The sequence below is a fragment of the Pleurodeles waltl genome, chromosome 7 (assembly GCF_031143425.1).
Source record: "Pleurodeles waltl isolate 20211129_DDA chromosome 7, aPleWal1.hap1.20221129, whole genome shotgun sequence".
Taxonomy (NCBI): Eukaryota; Metazoa; Chordata; class Amphibia; order Caudata; family Salamandridae; genus Pleurodeles; species Pleurodeles waltl.
Genome location: NC_090446.1, coordinates 462,356,051 through 462,374,646, shown reverse-complemented (window position 1 = coordinate 462,374,646; position 18,596 = coordinate 462,356,051). Strand labels below are relative to the sequence as shown.

General features: G+C 43.8%; 1 protein-coding gene across 2 annotated transcripts in view; it reads left to right on the top strand.

Moving 5' to 3' along the window:
- Window positions 1-18,596, top strand: part of LOC138304193 (sulfotransferase 1 family member D1-like) — a 225,798-nt gene that overhangs the window by 188,639 nt on the left and 18,563 nt on the right. For both annotated transcript variants that reach the window (XM_069244045.1, XM_069244046.1), the window contains exons 4-5: window positions 14,687-14,784; window positions 15,784-15,910. In XM_069244045.1, coding sequence (XP_069100146.1) covers window positions 14,687-14,784; window positions 15,784-15,910 — 225 coding nt within the window. The remainder of the gene's footprint in view (window positions 1-14,686; window positions 14,785-15,783; window positions 15,911-18,596) is intronic.

Below are 18,596 nucleotides of genomic sequence, written 5' to 3'. Positions count from 1 at the left end.
AAGTGAGCAGAGTGCACCAGAGGTTGGCAAATTTGGCAGATAAATATGGAATAGACTTAGAAAATACCAGACATCTGAAGAGGAGTTACTGGTTAGACTTTGAGCCCAAGGACTTTGAACACATAAGGTCTACTGGGATGAAGGCACATCTCAAGGAAATACTGCAGAGCGCACAAGTTTGGGGAGCCTTAGAAAAGTGGGAAGGTAGATGGGTGAAGAAAAGAGACAAGAGGAAAAGTGACTGCTTAGAGCCGCCAGCAAAGATGTTACAGGATGCCAGTACGGTAAAGATGTTACCAATGAGAGAGACAGCTGGAGGGGTTCTTGTCCATGTGCCGTGGACTTGAGGCGATATTCTGTTGTTTACAAACGACTTTCCCAGGTTGAGGGAGAAGCCAATAGAGTGGTATGAGCAGATGGACAGGTTTGTGAAACTTGTGAAATGTCTCTGGGAAGACCTGAATACTCTCTTTGAGATATTAGAAAAAAGAAACACAAGGGTAGTAAGGGTACAGAATGCCGCACTTAAAGGTTGTAAAACAATTATTTTTAACAAATATCTAAGAAAGAGCAAAGTCTGGTGCAAACTGGCCGAGTGCCCTACTACCCAAAAGGCACCAAGCGGGTAACAAAGTACCCACGGGAAAAACTGGAACGAATTGGCCAAAGCACACAGAATATAGTGTCCAATAGTGCTGCAAGGATAAGGATCCCTGATAGTGTAATGAAAATTAGAGTAAGTATGAGGTTGAAGAAAAGTCCTGGATCTCATTAGTAGATGATGCCTTTATTCGTGGGTGTTGTAGAACATAACAACATCATAGATAGACAGCCATAGTAACATCATAGATAGACAGCCAACACGTGTTTCGTCACACAAGTGACTTCATCAAGGCTGGGCCGTAAGGCTAGAATGCTCAATGTTAATTAGGTATGTGGGCTAGAATAGGTGATATTGATCTTAATGGTTTAGTAAAATTGAAAGTAGTATGGCTGCCCGAGGAGCAGCAGGGTTAGTAGGTGTTGGGTACCCAACACCTACTAACCCTGCTGCTCCTCGGCACTATTGGACACTATATTCTGTGTGCTTTGGCCAATTCGTTCCACTCTCTTTGAGATCATAGTTCCAGCTGATCTGTGGGTTGAGTGCAAAAGGGGTGTGGATTGGCCGACCGAGGAACCGGCAAGGGACAGGATCACAGGTGCACCGTCTCCTGAGGTGATGAGATACTACTATAAGGTGATTGAATTCTTGAAATAGAGAGTTTAGCTGAAGAATATTAACTGGCAAAAGATTGATCAGACGGCTCAGGAAGCCACAGAGACGATACATGCTTATTATGAGAGGTTGTTGAAGGCGTTCAAGCACTACAGTGGTACAGAGGTTGTTGAGGCAAAGGACATAAATCACCTTGTACTTAGGTTTGTTGAAGGGTTGAGACCTGAAATTAGCCAGATGATTAAGAATCACTTGATTTGTTGGCAAGCTAAGCCGATTGACGAGGTGTTGCAGTATGCAAAGTACTGTAGTGACGAGATGGAATTAAAGCAGAGGAAGTTGAAGGAGAAAGCGATGGTGATGCAAATCAAGGCAGCATAATCAGGAATGCAGGGAGGTTGTCTACGACAAATGGTGCAACAGCCGCAAGGAAACAGGATGTTTCAGGCACAAGTAAGAGGCTGAGGCCGAGGAGGTTTTGTGAACCGAAGTCCGGATTTGAACACTGTAGTAGTTCAAAACGATGTACAGGGAATGAAGAAGATGTTACCTTGCCATGCTTGCGGGGTCATTGGACATTGGAAGCGCGAGTGCCCGATGATGGTGCAGGAGGGTGTTGTTCAACAAAGCAATGATGTCAGTGCATTTCAAAATGTGAAAGTACCGAGGCTGAGAGGCCTAATCCGAACTTTCAGTAAAACATGAATCAGATGCAGGGTTTTCAACCCATGCAGCAGGTGCAGATGCCACGTGTACAGCCGATGCAGATGCAACAAATGCAGCAGCAGGTTCCCATGGTACCTAGTTAGCAAATGAAAGTGCCTTTAGCACCAATGGATTAGCAACAGGTGATGCTTCCTCAACAGGTCACAGGTCAAAGAATGAGTCAAAATAACACAGTGCAATAGTTCCTATTGCGTGGTGAGAATGGAATAAATGATGAATGGTCGGATGAGAGTTCAGTTGGCGAGGAGTGTAGGCTTGCAGCGTCCTTAGAGGTAGATCAGAAAGGTCCCCATGTTCAGGGGAAAGTAATGGGTCACAAGGTTTCATTCTTGGTTGATACAGGAGCTACACGCTCTACAGTCAGAAGTACAGAGGTTCCGAAACTGCCCCTTTGGGGACATACAGTCAAGGTAGTAGGAGTGGCAAACCAACTCCTGACAAACCCAATCACAGATCCGGTTTAGGTTGAGCTTAGCACTTTTCAGGGATTGCACAGGTTTGTGGTCTGTGATTCAAGTCCTGTGTCCCTACTGGGGAGAGACTTATTGTGCAAGACAAGGTGTTCAATCACCTGTTCCAATGAGGGAATTGAGGTTCAGACAAACAGTGATGATGAAGGGGAAGAGGAGCAGGTTTCAGAGCCTGAAACGGAGACCACAGATGAGGAATATCCTCTGATTAACTTCTTCCCGATGTTCACAGTGGCTGGTCTCCCGGCAGACTTGCAAGGAACACTCCTAAACAAGGTGTGGGACTTGACAGGGAAAGAAGTGTGACTGATAAAAGGAGTAGCACCAGTTAAAGTCAATGTAAAGCCAAATGCTGTGTTCCCCCGGGTACCGCAGTACCATATGGAGCAAGATAACCTTATAAAGGTGGCGCAATTAATTGCCGACTTTGTGAGACTAGGAGTCTTGAAAGAAGTGATGAGCAGTCCATGTAATTCGCCAATAATGAGACTGAGAAAGCCTTGTGGGAAGGTTCGAATTGTCCAAGATTTGAGAAAGATCAATGACATAGTGGTGAAATGTTGCCCAGTGGTGCCAAATCCAGCTGTGATTATGTTCCAGGTTCCATGTGATGCAGAGTGGTTCACAGTAATTGATCTGTCCCAAGTGTTCTTTTCTGTGCCTCTTCATGAGGACAGCCAATTTCTCTTTAGCTTTAAATTCCTGGACAAGGTTTACAGTTGGTGTCGAATTCCTCAAGGGTTTTCCGAATCACCTTCCATATTCAATCAAATACTGAAGAAGGATATGAAGTCATTGGAATTGCCTTTTTAATTGACTCTAGTACAGTACATTGATGATTTGTTGATTGCTTCCAAAACGAGCGATGAGTGCAAGTATGATTTGATTGCCTTATTAAACCACCTGGGAAAGAATGGACACAAGGTATTCCCAAAGAAATTGCAATATTGCCAGAAAGAGGTGAAGTACTTGGGTCATCTAATTAAGAAAGGGTTGAGGAAGTTATCCAGAAAAAGAGTGACTGCACTATTACAGATCAATACCCCCAAAACACGGAGAGATGTTAGAATGTTTCTAGGAATGGTGTGCTGTTGTAGTCAGTGGATCCCTAATTTCTCAGTCATCTTCAAGCCATTGGTGAGACTGACAGTCAAGGAAGGGCCGGATGTCATAGTGTTAAAAGAGAAGGAAATGAAAGCATTTACTGAATTAAGAGAGAGCATGTGCAGGGCTCCAGCTCTAGGTATGCCTGATTACACAAAGCCTTTTGTTCTGTTTTTTCATGAACGTGATGCATGTTCTTTCTCTGTCCTGTAACAGGTCCATGGAGGTGTAAACCGACCAGTAACATATTTTTCACCTACTTTAGACCAAGTTGCAGTAGCCTTACCGGGTTGTCTGCGTGCAGTAACAGCAGTTGGACAAAGCCTCACACAGTGTAAAGGCATAGTGATGGGGCATCCTTTAACAGTCATGGTCCCTCACTCCATTGAAATCCTGTTGACCCGTACTAAAATGCAGCACATGACAAATGCAAGACTGACTAAATATGAAATGATTATATGGGGGTCACCAAATGTAACGTTGAATAGATGTACAGTACTGAACCCGGCAACTTTGCTTCCAAATGAAAACACAAAGGTTAAAAATGTCAAAGATGTAGAACATGATTGTCTTGAGGTAACAGAAATGTGCACCAAACCGAGGCCTGATATTAAAGATAGCCAATTGGAAGAAAATGACCACATTATCTTTGTCGATGGCTCATGTTTGAGAGACTCAGTAGGAGTGCTGAGAGACGGATATGCTGTATAAACGATCTCTGGTATCCTGGAAGCATCTTGGCTTGAAAGAGTATATTCTGCTCAAGTAGCTGAATTGGTTGCTCTCACTAGAGCTTGCCATGCCGCTGCCCAGCTAAGAGTGACTATCTATACTGATAGCCGATACAGATTCAGAATTGTCCATGATTTTGGCCAACTATGGTCACAGAGGGGTTTCTTGACCTCCTCTGGTTCTCCAGTGAAAAATGGTGAGAGAATTAAGGAGTTGTTGCACACAATTCAGTTACCTCATGAAATTGCTGTGGTGAAATGCAGTGCTCACCTGAAGTCGCAGGACTTTTTTTCAATGTGAAATGGATATGCGGATCAAGTCGCAAGGTTTTGCGCATTCAACTGTATATCGTTTAAGGATCAGTGGGAATTTTTACCTGAAACAGAAAATGAGACATGCACAGGTTACGCATTAAGGGTGATCGCCACGTTGGAAGAGTTGAAATTGTTGCAGGGACGTGCCAGCAAGGATGAGAAGCGATCTTGGGTTAGGATGCAATACGTACGAAGGTCAGATGACTTATGGGTCTCAGACGAAGGGAAAATGGTCTTGCCGAACAGTCTCCTGTCACAATTTGCAAGGTTTTACCATGGTCAAGCACATATTGAGAGGGATGCCATGATCAGGTTGTTCAAAATTGACTGGTTTAACCCGAAGTTCAGACAAGCTGCAGAAGTGATTTGTCATAGGTACATCTTCCGTCAACAGATGAATGTGGGGAAAGGGACAGTGGTAAATTTGAGCCACATTGGGAGAGCTGGCGGTCCATTTAGCAGAATGCAATTGGATTTTATTGAGATGCCCGTGTGTGGAGGTTTTAGATATGTGATGGTGATTGTGTGTATTTTTTGTCACTGGATTGAAGCATACCCTACACGCAGGAATGACAGCCTCACAGTAGCGAAGCTGCTGCTTAGAGAATTGATACCACGTTTCGGTTTTCCGTTCTCTTTAGAATCAGATAGGGGAAGCCACTTCAACAACGTGGTGATTAAGCTATTGTGTGCAGCATTGAATATTGAGCAGAAGTTGCATTGTAGTCACCACCCTGAAGCATCAGGACTAGTGGAGCAGATGAATGGTTCCCTGAAGGCGAGAATGGCAAAAATGTGTGCAGCCATAAATTTGAAATGGCTCGATGCGTTGCCTTTGGTGCTAATGTCGATGAGAAATACACCTAACAAGAAAACAGAACTATCTCCGCATGAGATTCTCATGGGCCACGCTAAGAGACTGCCCGCAGTGCCTGCGAATGCTCTTGTGAATATCACGGATGATATGGTGTTGGACTACTGCAAGGGTCTGGCTGATGTGGTCCGCTCTTTTTCTCACCAGGTGGAAGCTACCACCCTGCCACCGATAAATGATCCAGGACACAATCTAAAAGCTGGTGACTGGGTTGTCATCAAGAAACACGTAAGGAAGTTGTGTTTGGAGGCGCGTTGGAAGGGGCCATATCAAGTGATATTAACGACTACTACTGCTGTGAAGTGTGCGGGAATTCCGAACTGGATCCATGCCAGTCACACGAAAAAGGTGACCTGTCCAACTGATGAGGATGTTGAGTTGTTGAAAGTACCAACAACAGAGAAGGAAGTCTCAGGGCCGGAGAGTGACCGTAGGGGGAATGAGACAAAAGGAGAGCCCGTTGAGGACGGCTTGGTCACTCCACTCAGAGACAAAGGAGAAGAGATCCAGAGGGGTGACAGTGAGCCTATCTCAACTGAGGCAGCAGGAGAGCCTAATCAGAGGGAGGTTCTCCCAGAAGCAGACGATTATGGAAATGAACCAGAGCAATTGTCAGAACCAGAAGGCAAAGGAGTTGAGGTGGAAGAGAGTCAGAGTGTCCAAACTCTTCCTGAGCAGATTGCAGGTCCATCAAGAGAGAACACCATAGAGCCAGAGGAGGGCGAAGGGTTGACACAAGAAAGATCAAAGACCAGAGAGATACTGAAAGGAGACAAGTGGCCAGAATTGCAAGTGAAAAGGGGAGAAGTGGTTGTTGAAGATGCAATAGAGGAGGAAGTTGATACCACAAAGAGAGAAGATCTAACTGAAGGAGAGTTGCAAGGTGATCGCAAGTTGAAAAGAAAGAGAGTAGCAAACAGAAGATACGTAGGTCCTGAATGGGCGTATGCAACGACAGCTGAATGGTACAAGACTTCTTGGCGTTTTGCTTTGATCGAGAAATTCCAGGTCAGTACTTTGGTTTCTGAGTCTGGCCGAAGAGACTGAATTGTCATAAAATTGAATTAAAAAGAAAAGAAAATTGAAAAAGAGACTGAGAATTTACCGGATGAGACTTTGAAAACCTGAATTGACTTTTGAAAAATGATTTTGACGGGCTGCTAACCTGAATTGACAAGGATCCTGGGAGTGAAATTGAAAGATGTAGTAGTTGCTTACTTTGACTTTGCTGCTAAACAAAAAAAAAATACGAAAATTAATTCTAACTATCTTCTGTTGTCGTTTGAATTAACCATCTTTCACTTTCTGATTCTTTACAGATCATGGCTAACATTAGAGAGGATAATAGAGGGACTAGGCGTTGTAAATATTTGGGTGTTGGTTTGGGTGTTGTGTGTGTAATATTCATTATGGTTGTGGTCGTGGGTATGACACTAATGGATAAGAGTGGGACTAACAATGCTACAATTCCTGAAACTACCACTGCACTAACAGCTTGGGAGAGGTTTGAGCTGGATACAAGATACTTGCATGAGAGAACTAACGCAAAAGGGGAACTATCAACTAATGTTTTCTATTGCTTGCTGAGTGAGTATGTTGACACAATGGGTGCGAAAGATTGTTTTGTTTGCACACAGATTCCTGTTTTGGTGCAAGAGGGGGGTTACCTATCATAGTCTGCCATTAACCTATGGGATAGGTTGTAGTCTGTTACTAACAAGATTCTATAACCAGGAAGAGATTCAATATTTTTACACAAACCATGATCTTGTGTTTTCTTATGTGCCTATCATAGAGGACTTGAATGGGGTAGCTAAGTACTATAGCATAAAGTTAATTAAAGGATTCTTCGAGGCGACATTAACGATTAGTACATCTTATGCACACTGCAATAATTTGACATGTTAGCTTACACCTGTACAGAAAAGCTTTTTAGATCACACGGAAGATAGACGAAGGGCATTGAAGAGTAAACTAGAAAAAGGATTACAGCAAAGGGCTTTTGCAAGTAGTGAAGGTTATAGTGCAATTAGAGAACAAGGGAAGTTAGCTTTAGATGCACTACATGTAGGGAAGCTTTGCATATGTAGGCCGAAATCATACTATAACAATGTGTTTGTGGGAATGAGTGAATGTAAGCATGTGTTTTTCTTTCAGAGAAAATGGACGTTCATGTTAAATGGACAGGATCCGGCAATCCCCGGTATTTATTATATTTGTGGACTTAATGCTTATTACAGTCTCCCAAAGGGATGGTATGAGACATGTTATTTGGGGATAGTTTTCCCAAAGATGTATCAACTTGACGATTTGAAAAGGTTAACGAAATTATCTGAGTTACATCGTACTAGACAAAAGAGAGAGACTGCTGCTGGTGTAGTAGGAGACATATTTGGGGCGATAATTCCTTCAGTGGGCATTATCTTGAACTCCATAAAGATTCGAAAGTTGTCTACTATTGTGGATAACATGCTGACAAACTTTTCTGTATTATTCTTGTAGATCCTTCCATAAGACAGACTTAACTCCAACAGCGTCTTTCACTTTGGCCCCATGTGAAACAATGCAAAACTGATTAAGCCTGGTGATTACGTAAGTGTTCTGAACATATTGATTGAACATAGAAATATTCACCCATCTCTTCCGAGGCTCAGTTAAGGCATTTATGGCAAAAACCTTTAGAGGTGTAGAATAATTTTTTCTATTCAAAGGGCTTAAGCCATTGTTCAAACAAAGCAAAGGTGGTGAAAATAACTTCAAAGACTTTACCTCTAGGAAAAGCAAACAGGTAGTCAATTTGATCTGGCTTGAATCCAAGTTCCTTTTGCAGCACTGACAGGTTGAACATAAATCCATCCATCTTGGCGTGGCCAAGAACCTTACAGCATTTTAGAATGCTCGAGTAGCCGACATCATCACAGAAACATCTTCTGAAAAGGGTTTCCCAATCTCACACTGAAGAAAAGAGCTGCAACTGCTATAACAGCTGAAACCTTCTCCTAGGGTACCTAGGAGGGCACAACCATGTGATCATGCTTATTTACCTGCCAGGTAAATAAGTAACAACCCAGGACCGGGTTTGCCCTTGTTATTGGCATATCAGCCAGGCACAGCTTGGATCAAGTGATACAGTTTGCACAGGACCCACGTTTGGGCATACTCGTCCTGCTTAGGGCAACATATGAAAGCATACAAAAAGTGCTGGATGGAATGCTTGAATTTATCTCAGCTGCTGGCATTTACTCTGGGTTGCACCACAGTCTATTGTTATTTTGCACACCATGCCACCTCAGTTTGATTCCAGCTTTAAGCAAACCAGTTGTGACCCTGCTCAAATGGGAACAGTCCAGCCCGGCCTGCCAAACGTTTATAAAGTTGGCATTTTCTTGTCCTAAACATTTGGTGCCTGCAGCCTGTACCCTGGCTCACATGACTAGGTGTAGTTGGTAACTGGCCTCTGTGTATTGCTCCCAGACTGCAACACAAAGGGGGACTAGATGTTGGCAGGCTGGGCAATTCTGACCAGAAGGAGCTGTCTCAGTACACACACAAAGAACTTCACACTAGCCTTTTGTGGCCCCAGGCTATTTGGAGTCTGGACAGGGAGGCAAGAAATTCCAGAATCATCTGTGTGTGTGTGAGTGTGTGTGTGTGTGTTGTGTATGTGTGTGTGTATGTATGTATGTGGGCGGGTACTCCTGAGGTTTCTTCCGCTTTAAAACTGGCACAAGATATATAAATAGGACCCTCAGACCCACTCCTGAGTTCACATTTGGACCTGCGAATGACTCTCAGAGCACTGTCTTGCTGCCTGAGGCATTCTGCGTACTTCAGAGGATTGCCCTACTGCTCCAAGTGGATTGCCCTGCTGCCTAAAGCCTGCCTGTGCCCTCTGAGAAAGGACTGCCCTGCTGCTTGACAGCTGCTTTTCTGCCTGAACCTAGGACAACCCGAGTGACTCCAAGGGCTAGTTTGCTGAACATAAAATAGACTGGGTCTTACCTGCATGCTGATCCACCCAAGGTACATCTCCAGTCGTCCTGACTTTGTGCTATCTGCTGCTATGTTCAAACTGCAGCAGGAAATTCTGTTCATCACCTTTCTGGAAGGATATCTGGACTCTTGGAGCCATCATCAGTTACAGCCTGCAGCTTTGTCCGACTAGAGATCTTCATCTAGCAAAAAAGAGATCAAGTTCAAACGTAGAAACAGTGAGTTCATTCAGCAACTCCCTGACGATGACACTTTCTCCTGAGAAACCTCCAGCTGCCTTGCCCCGCTGAGCTTTACCTTCTCAGACATTTTTCTTTGAAATTTCTTTTAAGTCCAAAGGTAAATCGAGACTGGGCCCAATCTACTTCTGAACCTCACTACTTTGTGGTCGGCCATAACTTTAGACTTTGCCCCGGTCAGACACGACCGGATGTCCACTGGTGCTTTGATCTTTTAGCCACTAGACTGCGCAAAAAACTACTAAAATTAATTACTCTTGTTCTACTGATTGGAGTTTTGGTTGTTTGTTGTCTCTATTTTTCTAAATTGGTGTGGGATTTTTTCTTGTGTTGTGTTTTCACTTTAATATTGTTTGAGTGCTGCATGAAAGTTTTACACATTGCCTCTGACATAAGCATGACTGCTTTTTTTGCCACTCTACCACAGGGTTAAGCACGGGTTAATTTAGTGACTGTGATAACACGTCCAAACCTTGTTAATTTAACTTACAAGACGACTCGTTTTAGGCCAATGAATCTTTTGACCACGTTTGGGGACTTCCCAGAACGAGCTATCCGTTTAGCATTTCAATCAATAGATCAATAACCTAGTCAATATTTGCAATAACTAGTCAATCAAACTAATCAACAACATATAATAAGAATGAATCACACCATGACCTTTCAGCCATGAATAACCACACTAATCTAGTAAGAGTTAGGATATTTATTCACTATTAGTTATACTCTTATATCATATTTAATAGTTGCAGTATCACTAAGCACATCAATACCACTATAACTTGGCAACTCGAATAAGACTTTATCAAAGCATAAGTCATGAACATTAGAACAAAGCACGACGTCAACATGAATCAACTTAAGCAGAGTATCATTAGTACGTTATTCAAAAAAGCAAAGATTCAATCATTCGTCCATTTGCACCCGATATTAGTGAACTTCTTAACTAACCTCTAATTAGCATCCGCATGTTGGGCTTCATGCAAAACAATTTGGCAACATGAATTTGGAAAACATCTAACTATGGCCTCTATCAAAAGAGCAGTTGGTACCTAGAAAGAAAAGGCAAACAGACAATTAAAATTTATCATTGTATAGTTACCCATCCAAATGGGTCAGCATGCAGGATCAGTCTTCTTCCTCAGGACATCAGTCGATTCGCCATCAGCCAGGATAGAACAGGTAAGTCTCAGCAGGCCATAGCAAGAAACTCTTCCCTCATAAGGAGGAGAAGTAAGTATCAGGCAAGGAATAAGATGAGGATGGTTTAAAGTATAAGACAAAGGCCCTCATTATGACCTTGACGGGTGGCTGAAGCCGCCCGCCAATATCGGACCGCCGGGCAGCCGCCAAAGCGGCTGCACTCCTGCCACGGCCATCAGGAGATCCCTGATGGGCCAGTGGGCAGAAACCTGGTTTCCGCCCCCGCGGCCATCAGGAGATCCCTGCTGGGCCGGCGGGCGGAAACCTGGTTTCCGCTTGCCGACCCAGTGGAGATCTCGGCCGCAACACAGGAGCGGGCTCCAAATGGAGCTGGCGGTGTTGCGGCCGTGCGACGGGTGCAGTTGCACCCATAGCGCTTTTCACTGTCTGCATAGCAGACAGTGAAAAGCTGCATGGGGCTGTGTCAGGGGGCCCCTGCACTGCCCATGCCAGTAGCCTGGGCAGTGCAGGGCTCCCCAGGGGCCCCGCTACTCCCCGTACTGCCAGCCTTTTACTGGCGGTTCAAACTGCCAGGAAAAGGCTGGCGGTAGGGGGACTCGTAATCCCCAGCGCTGCCCTGGCAGATTAAATCTGCCGGGACCAATGTGGCGGGAAACCGCCGGTCCCGGCAGTGCGACTGCAGTTCTTTTGCCGCGGTCGTAATACTGTGGATTTCACCACCAGCTTGCTGGTGGTGAAATCCGCCACAACAACCCTGGTGGTCCAAGACCGCCAGAATTGTAATGACCCCCAAAGTCTTTCAGAAGGGCAAGGGATAGAAAATAATGGGTCGGTGGAATGTCCGGTAATGGCAGAGTAAGTATGGCTGATTTCTCCTTGTGTCACGCTGTTATATCAAAGTTGTCGAACAAGTCTCTAATTTCCCATTGGGCAATATTTGGTGCATCGTTATCTCTGTCCAATAATCCGTCACACATCTTACTAGAATCTTCACCTAAGACAGTTCTCATGCAGTTTATTGGCTCCTTTGATTGACGTCTTCAGTGGGTAGAATGTCAGGTAAGAAAAGTTACACTTGTCGCTCCAGTCAGAAGTTCCATTGTCTTCCCTTAGTCCAGGCGACCTTGCACATGTTGCGAATTACACTGTTGCATTCGGCAAGAATGTCTCCTTGAGCAAGTCGGGTCTCATGAGAAAGAATTTACTACAGCTACACACATATCTCTAGCTTCTGGAAAAGTACAGCTCCGTGTCCTTCAGGGAAGCAGCACATTGCACGTTAGAAAACACAATTAATATGAGACCAGGCAGCTAGGCCCAGACCCTTGCTAACTAAGGCCTAGTGATTAATTTGGCAGAACCTTAATACATAACTCTAATTAGGATACGTTAATACAAAACCTGACATGAGTACATTATTAATTCATTATTAGTCATTTTCATTAATCATCGTATACATTGATGGCCACTCCCCGTGGGCACATTTCAAACGCGTGCATTAGGACTACATTAACACATTTATGCGGTTTCATTAGACATTACATTGCAAGCTTTTCATGTTAATATTGATTATAAAAGTCGCACTCCAACAACTGTTGCGGTTCACCCTGACAAGGATTGTGACTGTTGCTTGAGAACGGCTCCCACCCTCAACCAGGAACTCATTTTCTCACGTGGAGCATCTGCAATAAAAGAGCAGAGACTTTGCCAGCCGTGGGGTCCTCCCAAGCATTTAGAGGTGGGGGAGCTGCAGGAGTTCTGCCAGTATAGCCTCATCCAGATCCACCAGTGGAAGCTCTTGACTCCTAGTTTTCCGGCCAGAGAAGAGCCATCTATCAAGGGCAGTATCCCCCACCATATTAAGCAAGCCCGACAGTCACTGAATTTCCGAGCCTTATGATGGGGCAGAGTAAACAAATAATGCACCTGGCACATTTGCTGTTCATCAGGCTCACTGTGATCTTTGCATTTAGCAAACAATCTCCTGCCTGCTTTGGATTTTTTTTTATTAACACAAAAAATAAATACATACCCATAGTGTGCTAAAAATATGGCACCCACTCAGTTTTCAGATTTCCCTTACGTGCATTTATCTCACTGGCAGATGCGCTTAAGTCAAAGAGATCCCTGATAGGAAGGCTGAGGTCTTGCCATAAGGCTGTTTATCCATTTACCCTATCCGCTGGATCTATGGCTTAGGCTTACTTGACAGGCTTGCCAGCCACCCAGCAGTATGTAAATGGTCCCCTGTTTTAGTCATGGATATCTGTAGGTTGAGGAGTTAGGGCCAGCAAAAACTGCCACTTTGTATTACTTTTTTTAATGATATCTTGAAAGTGTTTTGATATGTTATGCACTTTGCTCCATAGAGAAGCGGGCACTTTACAGAAAGCAAATTGTACAGTATCAGAAGCACCTAAAAGTAACGGGTTGTACAAAGCGCAAAATGGTGCTGAGAGTCCAACAGAAGCTATTTCGTAATTGAGAAACTATTAGCACCTTTGGTCTTTGTTCTATTATACATATTAATATATTTGTAAACATTACTCAGTTTTAGGCTATGTATATATATGCACTCATAAGTACAAGAAAGGTTGCATGCAAATACAGTGTACTTGGTCCTCTTAACAATAGCGTTTGTCGAAGTCAGCCAGACTTCCAACATTTCAGAACTGCTGTCTGTACACGTGCACTCAAATACACATGCACATTTCCACACACAAACGCATATCCTCCACAATTATAGATATGTGGAACCAGGACTTATTTTCAGGGCGGCTCCTTGCAATGGCGAAGGAGCATCACCTTCCTGGCTGAGACAGGAGCTGAAAGATAAAACAATATTTAATGATAATTTTATCTTTCAGATGCTGTCTCAGCCAGCAGCATGTTCAGGGAGTGGCGGGGCTGGGTCATGGGAGGTGGGAGCGGAGATGAGAAGAGAGTGCACCTAAGTGCGCATGTGTGTTTGGCTGGCCGTCTCAGGCCGGCCAAATACACATGCATGCTTAAGTTTCTCCAGCCCAGCTGTGTTTAACAGCCGGGCTGAAGAACTGCACAGACCCCAGGGTTGTGCCTGAGCAGCAGTCAAAGCAGCATAGACAAATCCTGACGCTGCTAGGTTTAGCATGAAAGCAGCACCAGAATTGCTGGGGAGCCTTTGCTGGGTGCTGAGGAGCCTGTGCTGGTGTCCCAGTGATGGAACACCACATCGAGGGAAGGAAGAGGAGCAGCAGGAGGTGACCGCAATGGCAAAAGGTACGTTTAAATTTTTTTATTTTGTTTTATTCCCCCGTCCCTGTCCCTCCGCCCACCCACCCCTCTGTTCTGCTTTGCTTCACACTAAGAGGGAACAAATACCTGCACCACCGATGTGATGGCATCTGACGCTAAGAAAAGCACAAAAGAGAGTCAGTGGTCCAAATGGAGTCAGTGGTTGAATACAGATAGCATTACACCTTCCCTCTGAGATTTGAAGCAGCTGCCGCTGCTTATTTTCATGATGAGCAAGATGACCATGACAGGCTGCATGTAACAGAGGGGACCAACACAGATCTCAGAAGATAGGATGTAATTTACAATATTATTATACAGCTGACATGCACTGTATTTTACTTATATATTTACATATTTTTAGCTATCATATTTAACTAAATGGTCCTCATTCTTTTGAACTTAGCAAGAAGTAAAGCTCAGTTGCCTATATCATAATTGAAAATTTTGACTTATACATAGGTCTATGAAACAAATGCATTTACCCACTAACTTACTGAGATTGTAAAGTGTGACTTGGAGGAAACCACATTGTGATTACACGGTTTGCTAGCTTACACTGCATCTCTTTCTTCCAGGAACTGAACTCTTGGTTAATGCCCCATCTCCTCGGTTCATAAAGACCCACTTGCCTGTCCAACTGCTGCCCAAGACTTTCTGGGAGAACAACTGCAAGGTACTTAGACCTAACGTGAGACAGAGGAATGCAGAGGGTAATGTTAGGATGTGACCTTGACAGTTGAGTTGAATATAGGGCTTTTTGTAAATGTGGGAGCTGAAACAAGATTATTGAGCCTGCCTCTTTTATGAATGCGTGGAATCAGGACAGAATATTTTAGTTTGGGTCAAGGGGTTGGGGGAAAAATACAGAGCTGACTACTTGGTGGGCTGGATCAGTGTTTAATATGTGAAAGAATGAGTGCAGGGGCCAAAATTTAGCTCAGTAGCCCATGGCCAGCATTATCAGGTACCGTGAGTGCCTAACTGCAAAGTTGCATAATCTTGATTCCACCTCAGGTTTGTGTTGATCCCTGCTTTCTTCCTTTGTCCCTCTTTTTCAGACTTTCTCAACCTCCTTCTTTCTCCCTTCAGTATTTTTCTTTCTCTTGCTCTGTGTCAAAGTCTGATGAGAACAAATACATGCTGGTCCCCAAAAACGAGTGCTGATGGGGCCCTCCTGCAACCAGCAGATCAAATTAAGCACTGAGCTGGATACACTCAAGTGACTGGCATTGGGGCAGGTGCCTCTATGACTTGATTGGCTCAGGGTTGGCACACAAGTACAGAGCCTGTCTCTAGAACTGGAAGGATCTGAGAATTAGTAAAGGTTTACACAGCCATTTACTTGTAGGAATTTATAGACACAGGGGCACAGATCCTCTCAATCTAAGTCTGGGTGGGCTTAAGTGATTGGCATGGGGTAAAAGAGCCTATCAACTCTAGGACTACAGGGTAACACAAAATTGTTAGGTAACTCTATTCTGTGTGCCTATTGTACTTTAAGTCTTTCACTCATGCGTTGGCATCTTCTAGATTTAGTCAACATTTTTCGATTTGTGAGCATTCAAGCCTTCCCTGGGGCATGGGTATTTAATAAATAACAGGCATTTAAATGAGTGATCTCAGGTATTTAATAAATGATCTCCGGTACATGTTTTGATTCCACTCCCTCCAGGTCATCTATGTTGCCCGAAATGCCAAAGACATAGCGGTCTCCTATTATTTTTTCTATAAGATGGCAAAGGTGCATCCAGACCCCGGCACATGGGAAATGTTCCTAGATAAGTACATTGCTGGAGAAGGTGAGTATGGAGTTTCCAGAGCCTGTTGGCAGTGCATTACATCTCCAGTCATAAGTATTGTCATGTGACCCTCAAATTCTGCAAATTGAGATCCTGTGTATCGGGACAAAGATGCCTTCAAGTGGCTCCTAAATCTCTGGGGCCTATCATAGACATGTGTCCCAAGGGATGAGTTGACAAGTGAAGTTTGACTACGACTTTGTGTAGTGTGCTTATCCCATACATTTCTGACAGCATGTAGTAATTCTTTCATGTGACTGCTGTGACCAGCTTTCTCTTTCTTTAGGCATTACTGAGAAAAAGCTGTGAGGAACGCTGGATCAAACAGAAAGCCTTAAACCACACATTCCTTGATTTACTAATACGTGGGCTGACTTTGAGCTGGTACCCTCAAATGGGTATTCTGACAAAATATCATGTAAAAAATATTGTCTGACATAAATATGTCAAAAACATTTTGATATCAATAATTTTTGTGACAGAATATAGAAGATAAAAATATCCAATTTGTGATTCTTTTATATATTGATTTAAAAAAAAATTTTTAATGGAGTTGTTCATAGTATTGCTTTTTAATTATCTATTTGAGTGAGTTTTATTAGTGTGTTAAAAACAGTTGCTATTTTAAAGTTAAGTATGTTCCATTTTTTTTGTTTTTGTTTGAGTTTGTAATACATTTTAAAGTTTTTGTGTCAATTTTTTTTATCGGGCTGTTGGGTTTTAGGGGTATAGATTGCAATTATTTTAAATATCTATTTGTATTTTTTTAAGTTTATTTTTAGTTTTCAAGTAACAACATGTAGCGGTCAAAGTGATGTTATAGACAGTACAGATTAACTTACAGGGATAAGAGTCTGTTTCCATTGCTTACACACATTTGATGATTCCTGTTAACATCCAGCACAAATTGCTAAACAAATTATTCCGACTGCAATTTTCCCCAACACTTCTACTCTTAACTATGTCCCCCAGTGGTGTATGTGTCATTGTCTTTGCTAGAAGTTGAATTATCATTTTTTACTAATCCCCCATGCGAGGCTGGAGCTACAAATGTGTTGCAAAGGTCCCCCCCATGCCTGCAGATATTCAGTTAATGTTTCATCCTGTCTACTCAACCTCATGTGGACCTATTCTGCTAACACCCATTCTTGGACATCCCTGTGCCAGAGTTCTATTGTTGGGACCCTCTGTCTTATCCACATGATAGTCACACAGCGACGGGCCAGCACTAGGGCTAGCTGAAGGAATTTATAGGCCATCGTTTTATTTTTGGGTTTCTTGACTTGAGCCAGTAGGCATTGTAACGGAGTGCAGTCAGTGGGTATATGTGTTGCTCTATTTAATTCAGTCACTACCTGTTTCCAGTAGGCCTGAACTGCCTGACAATACCATGCTAAATGCATGACGTCTGCTCCGCGGACATTACAGTGTGGGCACCTATCTTGCTATATGGGTGTTATGCGTTGCAGTTTCCTGGGAGTTAAATATGTTCTATGTTGTTGGAAAATGGGTTATTGGTAGGGCAGGTAGGTACCTACACCTAGCAACAAGCCACTAACCTCCACATAGGTACAGTTAGGTCTCAGTAAATTAATCCCAGCTCAACCCTTGGTAGCTTGGCAACGAGCGTCAAGGCTTAACTTAGGAGACAAAGTGTAAAGCATTCAAATATCACAAAACAGTAATTAAATAAAACACAGGAAACAGTTTAAAAATCCAAAACCAATTTATAAAAATAGTTTATATTTTTATCTTTAAAATGACACAAAAACGATTAAAATCGGTTCAGGGGAACCGGAGATATGAATTTTTAAAGAATTATTACTTTTCTAGCGCTTAGAAACAAAAAGCGCCAATCGGGTCATCTGGTTGCACCTCGACCGGGGCAAAGTCAAACTTTCAGGCCGACCGCGATGGAGCCCTGCTCGGCTACAGGTCGCGGGAGACCTTCTGACTTAGTCTTTATTTTGAAGTTTTTCTTCACCGGGACGAACCTGCCAGTTGAATCCGACCTCCTGGAGCCCTTGTCCGGATACGCGATGTGGGTTTCCTCGGTGGAGACTTTTACCTTCGGACTTAGTCGTTTTTTCGAGATGAAAATCCTTCGACCGGGGTAAACCTGGATCTTGATCCGACGTCCATGGAGCCCTTCTCGGATACGATGGCTGGGAGGTCCCGGTCAACTTTTTACGTTCGGACTTAGTCTCTTTTTTGGATGTTTTTCTTTACCGGGACGAACCACGAAGTCAGGCCGGGTCGCGGTTGAGGCAAGCCGGCTAGAATTTCCACGGCGGGTCGGTCCCTCTCTGGAGCTTTTTTCCAAAAATTCTCAAATCTTTTCCAAACTTCTGGGGCTTCACCCAGATGTTCTTTTAAGGTTCTTTTGGGGTCCACAGCTCACCCCAAGGTTCCAGAAGTTCTGTGATGGTCCTTGGGGGGTGCGGACTTCAACTCCCAGAATGCACCTGGCGCAAACTCCTTTTTGGCCACTGGACAGTGGTCAGCTGGTCGCTTTCTTCAGGAGTTGGTGCAGGGGACTCTGGTTAGCAATTTTTCACCTGTAGCAAACAGGGAGTCCCTCCTTGAACCAGTTGAAGCCAGGCAAAGTCCTTCTTGTGGTGAAGCCCAAGTGTGCAGCTGGTGCAGTCCTTCTGAGTGCAGGGTCCAGGTGCAGGCCAGGGGTCCA